The 13,328-nt window shown below is 35.1% G+C and overlaps 1 protein-coding gene across 2 annotated transcripts; it reads right to left on the bottom strand.

Moving 5' to 3' along the window:
• Positions 1-2,177: 2,177 nt before the first annotated feature.
• Positions 2,178-13,328, bottom strand: LOC148189294 (uncharacterized). 2 transcript variants are annotated; one of them, XM_088078501.1, is made up of 6 exons: positions 12,008-13,328; positions 8,543-8,618; positions 8,357-8,371; positions 6,604-6,762; positions 5,411-5,547; positions 2,178-4,015 (listed from the first exon to the last, which is right to left on the bottom strand). In XM_088078501.1, the coding sequence occupies exons 2-6, from the start codon at positions 8,607-8,609 to the stop codon at positions 3,893-3,895; spliced, it is 501 nt and encodes a 166-aa protein (XP_087934627.1). In that variant the 5' UTR covers positions 8,610-8,618; positions 12,008-13,328; the 3' UTR covers positions 2,178-3,892. The 2 variants fall into 2 exon arrangements, with proteins under 2 accessions (XP_087934627.1, XP_087934626.1); XM_088078500.1 differs by having other exon boundaries at positions 2,178-4,037; positions 12,008-12,926.

Here is a 13,328-nt window from a genome sequence, read left to right as displayed (position 1 = left end):
TTTGTGCCAAATTTGAGGAAACTCCCTCCAGGTCATCTTCAGATATTGCATTCACGAAAAGGAAATAGATGCAAGGTCACAGTGACCTTGACCTTTGAACACCAAATTGTAGTCAGCTCTGCGTATAGTCCAAGTGAATGTTTGTGTCAAATTTTAATACATTTCCTAAAAGTGTTCTTGAGATATCGCTTTCCCAAAAATGAGATGAATGTAATGTCACCCTGACCTTGACCCATGACCACAAAATCCTAATCAGTACATCCTTTAGTCTACTCAGACACTGTTGCCAAATTTGAAGAAATTCCCTCAAGGCATTGTTTCGCTTTCACAAAAATGAGACAAATATACGGTCACTGTGAGCTTGACCTTTGACCACCAAGATCTAATCAGTTTATTCTTGAGTCTACTTGAACGTTTGTGCCAAATTTGAAATAATTCCCTCAAGGTGTTCTTGAGATATCATGTTCACGAGAATGAGAAGGACAATATCACAGTGACTTTAACTTTGACCTATGACCACTAAAATCTGATCAGTTCATCTGTGAGTCCAAGTGGACGTTTGAGCTAAATTTGAAGAAATTCTCTCAAGACGTTTTTGGGCCGGACGAACAACCTGAAAACCCTGACCCCTGACAGGATAAGCAAAAACGGAAAATGAATGAATGAATAGCTATTTATATATTTGTAATTAATTAAATGTAAATTACTAAATAACACAGTTTTCTCATAATATTCAGCAGTAGACTTGCTGAAATACTTTATCCTATTTGAGTTTTGTACATCTGTCATTTATGGGTCATTAAAGTGACAGTAATTATACTTTTATACCACTGATACTCAACTTGCGGCCAGAAGACCAGATTTGGCTATGCGGCAAAATTCTCCACTTTACAATAAAAACAAATGTATTCACGCTAAAGAGTATTTTTTTAAGGGTCGACAGATAATCGGCCTGGCTGATTATTGGGGCCAGTATTTGGTAATTTGCTGATTATCTGTTTTATTTTAATGATCGCTGATAAAATTAATTAATAAAATTTCTTTTTTTTAAAAATTTAATTTATTAAGCAAGTTCCCATCAACTTTTTTATAAAAAAAAAAGTTGATGGGAACTTGCTGCCTTTAATTTGAGAAGGATTTTCATTTTTATTGTACATGCATATTGGTTCCAAATATCAGTTATCAGTCTCATTATCTACTAATAATCCGTATCCGCCCTGAAAAACCAGTCGACCCCTAATATTTTTTGCAACTTCAATGTAAATACAGTGCCAGAATGCATTATAGAGCATGAAAATTGAGTTGTTTTTGTCCTCAACTCCTAGAAACAACTCTGCATTCACCAGACGGCTGCACCACGAAGCAAGTTCAACCGATCCCGGCTCTCGACAAACCCTGCAGCCTCGGTCAGAGACAACAGGTACCACCAATGAATCGATCGAAATCGAAACTTGCCCTGCAGGTTTGAGTGCGCTCTCATAAAATGATCATTTGACACTTAAAAATGATCAATCGCTTGCTGCCTACCTCCGCCTTTAAAGAATATTTCAAAAACTATTACAGTTAAAGCGACTTTGGTGCTCCAGTTAAGGTGAGAGATGAATGACGGCAGTAAATTCACAGGTTTTATAGAGAGTGCTTAAGAGTCTGCAGCTCTTAAACTTGATGCAGCAGATTTAAACATTATAATCCAGAACTACATTAAGGTCGAACACTTCACGGTAATGAAGAGACGGTATCGCGTTAGTTTTGGACGATTAAAGTGAAATTTTACTGACTGAATATCATCTATGATAACAGGCAGACTCTATTTATCAGCTGTAATAGAAAAGCAGTGCAACAAATGGACTCCAGCAAAGCAGAAGTATAAACATCATTCAGAGTGCTACTCGGTGTGCTGGTTTGAAGGAATTATACCACATTTCAAATTCAAATAAACACCATACTTATTAAAAATATGAACTGTTAATTTGCGATAATACTGTACCTGCGGTTTTATAAGGCTTTTTTAACCCTTAAGAACCTGGATCGACATTAGTTTAAACCTATGACGCCTGAGAAAGTTGGTTTGATTTTTTTTGTAAGGTATGAAAAAATGGTATTAAGCAACTTGGAAAAAAATGTCTGAAAAACAGTAAAGGTGGGGAAAGGTTATCAGTGGGGATATAAAATTTAAAAAAAAAGTCAAGAAAACTATATTTATCATTTTTATAATTGTATACTTACATACTTTCTCAAGGTCATTTTCTTGTCTCCTTTTGTTTTTTACTTTTCGTTTTATTGTATTTAAATTTATGTATTATTTTCAGGTAACTATTTTTTTTCCTATTTTCGTGGGGCATTTCTTATTACGTTGCTCTTTGCCTTCTTTCAATATTTTTTAAGGAATTCAAGCCCATTTGCTCAGATTTTTAAGAGCCAGTGTGGGCAGATGGACACATTCAGTGCTTCAGTGAGAGCAACAACAATCGTGTGAAGAAAATAAACAGTGTTATGCTCAGATATGCTGCATCACCGATAAACTGCAGGGTTGTGTAAAAGAAAACGAACGTGATACGTAAAGCAAGCACTACTGCACATGCACGACTTTGTTTGGTGGCGTTTATATAACGTTAGGGCTCAACAAGTTAAAACGTTTTCCCTTTGCTGAGAATCTGTACAGCTCATTTACTGATTACAGAGTGACAGACGAAGCTGCGAAAGACGCATTTTAGCCGATGTCAAGCCAAAACTCAGGAAAAAACTGGTCGCCACGACGTTGGGTCTGCAGCATAAGTTACGTAGATTAGGTACGTACGTTAGGTAGAGCGGAAACGGACGACTGGCGGTTTGATCCCCGGCTCCTCCAGCCAACATGCCCAAGTATCAACGTGTTGAAGTACGTTGTGGCATCGGTGCGTGAGCGTGTGTGAATGAGTCGCAGGTAGCACCTTGTACGGTAGCCTTGGCCAGCAGTGCGTGATTGTGACGTGTAGACGAAAAACTCTTATTAAGACAAGAAAAGCACGACACCGTTTAAAAGAAAGCCACGTTCGCCTCGCTAACACCGCTTTCCCACCAAAATTAGCGCATGTACGCGGGGTATTCAGACACCATTAAACCTGCTAAATACTGTATTACTGTATTTACTGTAAACAGCAGCAGGAACAGCCGTCTTTGAAAACTTTTCAGTGGGTTCTTCTGTTTTTATATCTTTTACTTATTCAGTCTTTCCCTCAAATTCGGTGCAGATGTGTTTGGATCACTGTTTTAGCGCTGCTTTCGGAGGGAACGGACGGTAATTAGTGACGGTGCGTCATTGCATCTCGCCGGTGTTTCGTTCCCATCAATGCCGATCGGAGGCGAAAAAAACAGCGTCTACTGCAGAGTCATTTGACCCGGGCGTGAATATGATAGTACGCATTCCCATTGCATTAAAAAGCCAGATGTTCGTGGGTGTTAACGTTTTTTTGTGCAGCGAGAATGAGGCTAAAGATGCTAATCTCGCCTCGTGTTACAGCCGCCTGACCTGCTACGACTGGATTTGCGTCATCAAAAAGTTGAAAACAGCCGAGCATTTGTCTTATGTAGACTGATAAATACTTAAAAAAATGTTTGTTTATATACTGGCCCCTGGCTTCCTGTAATTTTTCAAAAGTGGCCCCCTTGGCAAAGCAAGTTGAGTATCCCTGCTCTTGTTTTTGTATGTGCGAGCAGTAATGGGTTAATCCTGTGCTGCGAAACTGCACATAGCAGAAAAAAACGTAACGCACAGCAGCTTGTTCATATGGCAAATTTTCCTTACTGAAACACAGAGGCTGACGTTATCACGCTCATCATTGTGCAGATAGTAAATTGATCACAGAGGCTTCAACCACGTGAGTTTGGTTTTTGGGATGCAGACTCAGCGTGTTCAGAGAGGGATCGTCGGCAGGTTGAAATCCCAGGAATTCCCCTTCGTGCAGAGATGACTCGAACTGATAAGCGTTGGATGCCTCAAGTTTGGTCTTGTAGAAAATGGCCCCGTGCTTCGTGTCTGTAATACAGTTTGGGAGAACCTTTTGGGAAAAAGGAAGGCAAACCTGATTTAACAGGGCTCCTACAGCTTTAGCAAAGTCATTTTCAGACTTGTTCAGACTTTTTAATGCCACTCAGAAGGACAGTTTTTAACAACCAAACCTGAAGAAAAGGTTTATTTTCCTAAATGTTTATTGTAACATAAAACATGACTTTCAGAGTGGACCACGTGGAAGACAAAGAACAAATATTATTATTATTATTATTATTGTAAAAGTATCTGTTTAGTTTACCAATAGAAATATCTGGCATTTGTGGCCGGTTTTCTGGGCGATTTTGTATTTCTAAATCTGTATGTGAGATTCCGCTGTTTGGATTCCCATCACGACGAGTTTAAGAGGAATTTATTGAATTATTTCATTAAAAAAATAGATGTTTTCAATTATTAAGAGTTAGACTTTTGAAGATTTAATTTAGGACAATTTAATACCATTAAAGCCTTATTTTTACATTAATAAATTCAATGCCTTTAAGACTATTAAGGATCTGCAGGAACCCTGTTTAAGTGGGTGTTTGTCACTCTGCTGCGCAGCAGGTTGCAGTCAGGCTCTGCCTGTCGACGGCGCAGAGGAATAAAAACATGCTCAAGTTTACTGTAACTCACTAAATTTTTAGCAACATTAAAAATCACGTTAACATCTCCCAAAGTGCAGTAAAATGGGAAGAAGCGAAGTTTCAGTTTCCAGCTGAGTTGTCTCAGTTTTAAATTTGAACTCCCCTTTTCTAAAGCACATTGTACGGAGGACGATTAGGGCCAGGCAGGAGGAATGTTTTTTTTTTCATTATGCCCGTTGAAAATAAAGTCAAAATGTCGAGAATAATGTTGAAATACAATGTCGAGAAAAAGTCCAAATTTCGAGAATAAAGATGAAATAAAATATAAATATATAAAAATAAAGGCTTTATAACAAAGAAATTATTTTTTTGTGCATGTTGAGGAAGTCTCAAAATTTTATTTCAACTTAACTCTCGAAATTTTATTTAAACTTTACTCTCGAAATTTTATTTCAACTTTACTCTCGAAATTTTATTTCAACTTTACTCTCGAAATTTTATTTCAATTTTACTCTCCAAATTTAGACTTTTTTTCTCAACATTGTATTCCAACATTATTCTGGGCATTTTGACTTTTTTTCTCGACATGCATAATGACAAAAAAAGAAATCTTCCTCCAAAATATTTCTCCTTCCTGGCCCTAATCTTCTTCCGTACATTTGATAGAGGCATCAAAAAGGCATAAACAGTACTTAAAATGACCGATGTGTGCGTTTGAATATTCTGTAGACATCGTTTTGGTTTTCTATGTGGTGTCAGAGAGGAACTAAATAACCGTAAATTACTTGTTTACACTCACCATTGGCTGAGGATAAATTTTATGGTCCTGACCGCAGCACACTACGATGTTTTCGTTCTCTTTGTTGACATACAGCATGGCTGGCACCCCCCCTCTCTTATTTTCGGTGTTGTATGTCTGGATTTTGAATTTGCAGTCTAAAAAGGAAACACGGGAGAAAAAAGCAGCATATCACTAAGTGATGACAGAGGATTTATGTATATATGTGTGTGTGCAGGATTTGGTATATTTCTCTGGCAATATACAGCAAATGCTAATAAGAGGCTTCTGTGCTCTTCGTAACTGGTCATTTGGGACACGCAGGTGCCTCCGTGTTTTACATTTTCCTTGTAGAGTTTACCGGATTTCCACGTGTGGTGTTAGTGTGAGTCGACGGAGCATTAGATAAGAAGTGGTACCTACAGTGTAACTCTAAAAAAAAGTGATTTCCAGCGAGTTTATTTCTAAATCGCAATATAGAATAAGGGATGACACATTATCGGCATTTAGCATTTTGTTGATTATCTGTATCTGCGTTTTATTTTAAAGATTGCCGATAAATTTCTATTTAAATTTTCACTTTATTAAAAAAAAAAAAAAAGGTGGACACTTGCTGCATATGATTTGTTTGCTAAAGTCATTTAAACAAAGTTTTGTGTTGGAGATTGTTATATTCCAAATTCTTAATTTTCATTTTTATTGTAAATGCATTTCGGTTCCAAATATATTAAGTACTAATAATCTGTATCGTTATCGGCCCTGATAAACCAATAAGTCAACCCCTAACATAGAAGATATCATGATATGGCTGCAGTTGTTAATGTACATGGAAACTCTTCTTTAAAAGCTGAATTAAAGAACAATATTTTGCTGTATTTGGCTGCAGTGGCATTGTTAGGCTGACTTAAAACCAAAACAACAATAGCCCATCAATGATTAAAAAACAAACAAATTAAATCAAATAAAATAATAAACAAATTTTCCAGTGCTAGTCAATACATTTTTATGATAGCATTTGTAATCTACTTAATACTAATTTATTTCATTTAAATAGCTTTTTTTGTATAAAAAATGTATGACATAAAGTATATTGTGTCGAATTATATCTTATCACAATTCATCATTTATCTGGAAAATTTGGGGGAAAAACTGCTTTTAAGGTGCCAGAGTGCAAAAAAATCCCAGAGGAAGGATCTCCGTGGATTTCCTCTCACTGTTCTGCGTGAGCTCTGCTTTGTTCAGGTTTTGAGCTTGAAGGTCCATTTCGTCCCCGTGTATTAAAAGCAGGGTTTTGTTTTCCTTGCTTCGGACCCAGAAACACTCGTCGGACTGTTGACTGCTGAGGCTGAAGGAGTCCGACAGCACATCTGTGTCTTTGACAGAAAAACACAACAGAACAACAGTCGCACATTTACAATCACCGCTCATGGTCTTCCAAAAACGGACGATGAAGGAGAAAAGTGCGACAGTGGGCCTCGTGCCAGGAACAGCAGACTAACATATTTTCTCTTATTTTTCCTCGTTTTCAGGATTTGTAACTGTTTCATCATTACCCATCGATTTTTTGGGATTCCTTTTTCTGCTTTTCTCCTAGCTGAGAGAAAATTTTGCGGGTGGTCCAGAGCTCTCGTACCAAGTTTTACATTTGAGGAACATTTAAAAATGAATATCATTAAATCAAATTTAACTGGAACTATAATGATACTACGATACTCGGTTATTGATCTCAATCGTTGTTATTTCAGTTACTGTGTGATCTTCTGCTGACCAGAGCTGTAATTAATTACATTTACTCGAGTACTTTACTTCAATACAAATCTAAGGTTACTTTTACATCACTTGATTATTTTAATGTCATGACACTTTACATTTCTACTCCACTACACTTCATTGTACTTTTACTCTACTATTATTATTAGATAACTACTTTAGAAATTAGGATTGTCTTTCACACAAATCAAAAAAGGAAAGTGTATTTAGAAAAAAAGTCAATTAATTAGAAAACTAAATGCCAACTATTTCTTTCGCGAAAGTCATTTTTAATATTAAAAAAAACATTTAACGGTTCCAGATATTTAATGGTTCCATATATATTCTATATATGAGGAACGTGCTGCTTTTTCTTCTAATTATTTTGATTTATTGAATTTATTTAAACCTTTTTGTATGTGTACTTTTTTTTAATACTTAAATGCTTCTTCCAGAATTGTACTATGTTTAAGTTTATTTAACAGTACACTGTTAATTATTTCCAGGATTTCACATTATGTAACTGTAAAATTTCACCATATATTACTGTAAAAATGATACAGCAACTTTTTGTGAATGTAATGCAAATATCTTTGTGGTATCATTTGTACAGTACAGTACAGTTACACACTATAAAACCCTGGATATAACCAAAGCATCATTATACTGATATAATTGTGTCATTTTTACACTATTTCTTGTGAAATTTCAGCCTACAGTTACATCCTGTATAATCTGGGAAATAATCACAGCATCTTGATAGCCTGTTGATTATTTATAGGATTTTCCAGGATGTAACTGTAATATTTCACAATAAGTGTTATGCAACTAGAAGCCAGTAACTTATTGTAAATATATAATCATCAGTTTTACAGTGTAGGCCTGATTCAGGTTCACTACTGTAGAATTGGTTCTTCTTCTTGCAGCCTTTTTTGGCGTCTCCAGTCGTGTGTCCAGTTTTTGCACATGACGCAAAACATGCACATATACAGTGTTTGGGTGGCGTTACCTGTGCTAACAGGTGAGTTACGATCAGTGGGATTCATCATTGAGCACACCTGGTCAGAGCAGATTTGGATGCTTAAGAGCGTTTGTATCTCGAGTTTACCAGAAAATTAAGAGGAAATAAAAGAGAAATTTGTGTGAATGTTGCTGCATGAGGCCCATTGTGCATCAGTTTCATGCTTTAAAAAAAAAAAACCAACAGAAACGCCTCACCTGTTTCTGTTCCCACTTTAAATACGGAGCAGCGGACAGTAAAAGAGAAAATGTCAGTATTTATACACATACATTTTAAAAAGAATATGGATTACACTGACAATATGATGAGTACAATATAATATTTTATTGCGTATAATAATGAAAAGTGCCTTCTGAGAAAGAATAAAATCTGAATTATCTTACCTTGAAAGTAGAAGGCATTATCGAGTGTTGTTACAAATTTAACACGGGAGAAGTCAGCGGCAGCCATCACGCAGACCTGCAAAGAAAGTCTTCATGAATACAGTTCATATCCACAGACTGTTCGGATTTTGCCGATGGGTCGTGCCAATTTATATGTTTTATTAAATATAGGTAACAAATTAGAAAAAAAAAAACAGAAAACGTAAATTGGCTTAGGTTCTTTATGTTAAGAAGTCTTTCTGTACATTTTATTTAACGACATATTTCCATTTTTTTCCCGAGATAACAGCATAAATAAGTTGATAAATAAGTGATGAATAAGTGATCCTGAGGAAACAGCCGGAAATATGTCACTATGTCGAATTATGACGCTCGTTTTCTTGTGATAACAACTTATTTTTCGCGTTATCTCGGGAAAACAAAGCTGCTTTTCTCATCATAACGAATTCATTGATCTCGTTGTCTTGGGAAAACCAATTTTTTTCACACAAACCAAAAACATCATTGTGATTAAGAAAACCAAACATCAGGTGTTTTGTTTTCTTTATCACCAGAAAACTGTCGAACAGGCTTCGTTTTCCCCAGATAACGAGAAAAATGAGTCGTTATCACAAGAAAACAAGCGTCAAAATCTCGAGATAACACCATGAGTAAATCGTGATCTCGAGAAAACAACCGAAAATATGTCGTTATCACGAGAAAACCGAGAAAATAAAATGTATAGAAAGATTTCCTCTTTGGGCTTCTGTACTGAACAACTTCAGTGCTCCTTCGGTTAATCCTGCAGGGATGAACCACGTTCACGTTCTCCCAAAGTCTCCGAAAGTTGTTTATTCCCAATGCTGCTCAGGCGATGAACAGAATAACTGTATCAGGGGAAACCATTATTTTGTAGGATGTGCTCTCTTTCATTATTTATTTACTTTTATATGATTTATTGCTCCTGTCTGCCCGTTTGCATCGTTGTATTTTGTATACTGTGCATTGTACTGCACATTTTTGCTTTGACTGATACATATTTATGTAGCATATCGTACATATCTATCTATCTACTCCCCATATCCTTGTTTTTTGAAACATGCATAATCCCCTAAATTTCTGTTCTCTCAATTTTTAAACATCCTCTAAATGCAGTTAAGAAGCAAACTTTTTATTATTACTTTGGACATTATCTCATTTTAAAGCGTGGAAGTTAATAAACAGAGCGTTGGTCGTTCATATTAATTTGATTGATTTATGATTGTAGTAGTTCTCTTCTGTAGCATGAAAACCGGATTAGTGTTGGTTTTGTTGTGTATTTCCCTGCAACGCCACAGAGGAGATAATGTAGGCGAGTATGAGAGCACAGTACTGCCTGTATACAGGAATGCAGCTATGTGTAAACATGTACTTTATACATGGGTGTGTGGGTATATTTACATTTTGCAATTGAATAGTTTATTGTATATGAGATGTGTAAAAAGAAGATAAAATAGTTTGTCATTATTATTTTTGTTTGGTTTTTTTTGTATTATTTTTGTATTATTTAATAGGTTAAATTTCTTTCCTTTTTATGTGTGTATATTTTTTTTTCTTTTATTTATTTATATGTATATAAATATTTTTTCTTTTTTAAAATTTTTTACTCCCTTTTTTCCTAGATATATTTATAATATATATTTAATTGAATCTCTATATCTTTGATATACTTTGCCTGTCAGCCATCCCAGTTACTTCCAACACACACGCACACACACACACACACACGCACACACACACACACACACACACACACGCACACACACGCGCACACACACACACACACTGCATGCCTTTCAACATCCTCAACAAACAACGTAATTTACCAATTTGTTTTTACTCGTTTGATTAATTGGTCTTGTCTTCTCCTGCCGTGTCCAATTTTGCACTGTCCTTTTTGTCTCACACACATTGTCGTCCCTGTCATGTCTCACACCTGTCTTGTGTTGCATCACACACTGGCTACACTGGCTACTCACAAGCTGACAAGAAACAAGAGACGCCACTAAAGCAAAACTGCAAAATCAAATATAGCCGAAGGGGAGGTAAATACATGCATAAATAAATATAAACATTTAAAAATGAGTGTGCATCCCGTGCTTTATTTAAATGAATGATAGCGGTTGTTCCTGTAGTGCTTTGGTACTTTAAGACGGCAGGAGCTGACGTTTCTCAGAAAGAGGGTGGGAGTCGTCAGTGTGGTGTGACGGTGATTGTGATCCGCTGCTGCTGTTTGCTTTACAGAGACTCGGTGCTCAGCTGTGACTCAGCAGTGAGGCGACTGGACCTTTTCACAGTCTGACTCAGTCTGCTCCTGTCTCTCAGCGTCAGACTGCCAGACTGCCAGACTGTGCCTCCAAAGAAAAGGATAAAACCGACTCAATAGAAGCACGGAAAAATAGTGTAGTGTGACGTGGTTTGTTCAATGTGGAAGTACGACAGCTTCCTGAGGCAGAAGAGACGCTGGTGTTTCTAATGTTGTATGTACCCATGGTAGTTAGTCATTACATACATACAGACATACATACATACATACATACACACATACAGACATACATACACACACATGCACATATATATATATATATATATAATTGATACTAAAGGGTAAAAAGGATGTATGTATACAGATGCATAGTACAAGATACACAAAAATTACACATACTAAATTTATATATATATATATATATATATATATATATATATAGTAGTAACTAAAGGGTAACAAGAGTATAGTACAAAAAAATACACAAAAATTATATATATATATGCACACATACATATATAGATATGTATCTGTATATATGTATGTATGTATACATATATGTGTGTGTGTGTATGTATGTATGTATGAGTGTGTGTGTGTGTGTATATATATATATATAATTCATAATAACTACAGGGTAATATGGGTCTATACAGGTGTGTAGTAGTAGTATGTACTATGTTTATGTTTAGAAACTGAATTGTAAATATTCATATGAATGCAGGTACTGTTGTATGACAAGATCAGGATTGCTATGAGGAAGTTATTGATTATAGTTTAATTATTGAAGTTTTCTGAAGTTTATACTCCTTTTCGCACATGTAAATTGAGGCAATTAGTGGATGGCATTTTTTTTTCTTTCTTTTTTTTCCTTTTAATTATTCATATGTTTTTAAACCACTGTTTTGTTTTTTTTTATATCAATGCTGCGATTTTACCGAAACGCCTGGTGAGGGTGTTTTTCCAGATTTAGCACTCACCAAAGACTCCAAAGTATACTTTTACAAGAAAATAATAACAGTCCGAAATTTAACTGCATTTCTTTCAAAGGGAGGAAAATGTAGCACGAAATATATTCCCACAATGCATCTATGATAAACTGAGAGGTGACATGTAACCCTAAAACCAGCAGGCGTGAACATCTGCAGTGATAAAACCGTCTAACAGAGGGTGTAACATACCTGTAAAGGTGTGAGTTTCTTCTTTTTCCTCTTTAAAAGCAGTCGACAGACAGGAAAACGGAGAGAAAAGCAGCGTCGTTCAGCTGTAATAATGCTTCACTTCTGTTTTTATTTGTCGCTGTTTTGCGCAGATTCCTTCGCTGCCGTCTCACTATCGTCTGGAAACGACTGCAACAAAACTAAAGGTGTGTGATCCACGTCCTCGCGCTCCTCTGACGAAACGGCCACAAAGCTGCTCTTTCAAACTGGCTCGCGGGATCGGTGACGTGCGCGCGCTTACCAAACTTACAGTAGACGGAAGTGAAATTTAAGGGCTAAACGGAAATGCTTCCTCTTGAGTTTCTCAAAAATGGTGTTGTTTGGGCGTAAACTGACTTATTTTTCTCTAACTTCTCTATTTTTTTTTTTTTTTTTTTTTTTAACTTTTAATGAGGAACCAATATTGTACAAATATCAAATACAAAGTACAAATATGTGGCAGTGTTTTGGGTTTTCTTTTTCCCCTCTCAGCCCTAAATAAATGATAATAATAATGATAATATCAAATACAAAGTAATTAAAGCAAAAAAGAATAGTTAAATTAATTAATTGATAATAATAATAATAATAATAATAATAATAATAATAATAACAATAATAATACCACACATCACCCACACATCTCAAACCCCAATAAGTGCTTAAAGTTAAAAATAAAAAATAAAATAATAATGATGATGATGATGATGTCACATACAAAGTCATTAAAGCAAAAAAAAAGTAAATTAATAAAATGATGATAATAATATCAAATACAAAGTCATTAAAGCAAAAATAATAAGAAAATAAATAAATTAATAACAATAATAACATCAGATACAAAGTACAAATATGTTGCAGTGTTTTGGGTTTTCTTTTCCCCTCCCAGCCCTAAATAAATGAATAAATATTAATAATGATAATATCAAATACAAAGTAATTAAAGCAAAAAATAATAATAAATAAATACAATACAATACTACTACTACTACTACTACTAATAATAATAATAATAAAATAATAATAATAATAATAATGATAATAATATCAAATACAACACCACATTACCCTAACACCCTACTCACACACCTCAAACCCCAATAAGTACTTAAAGTAAAAAAAATATATATATTGTAATAATAATAATGATATCACATACAAAGTCATTAAACCAAAAAATATAGATTAATAAAAATTATGATAATAATAATATCAATATATGGCTTGTAATTTTTGGAGTAAAAAAGGGTAAAAAAAAATGGGAAAACTAAAGAGTGATTCATTAATGATTCATTCTTATATA

The sequence above is a fragment of the Plectropomus leopardus genome, chromosome 6, assembly GCF_026936395.1.
Source record: "Plectropomus leopardus strain MGB_pleo_1.0 chromosome 6, ASM2693639v1, whole genome shotgun sequence".
Lineage (NCBI taxonomy): Eukaryota > Metazoa > Chordata > Actinopteri > Perciformes > Serranidae > Plectropomus > Plectropomus leopardus.
This window is presented reverse-complemented; position numbering and strand designations above follow the sequence as displayed.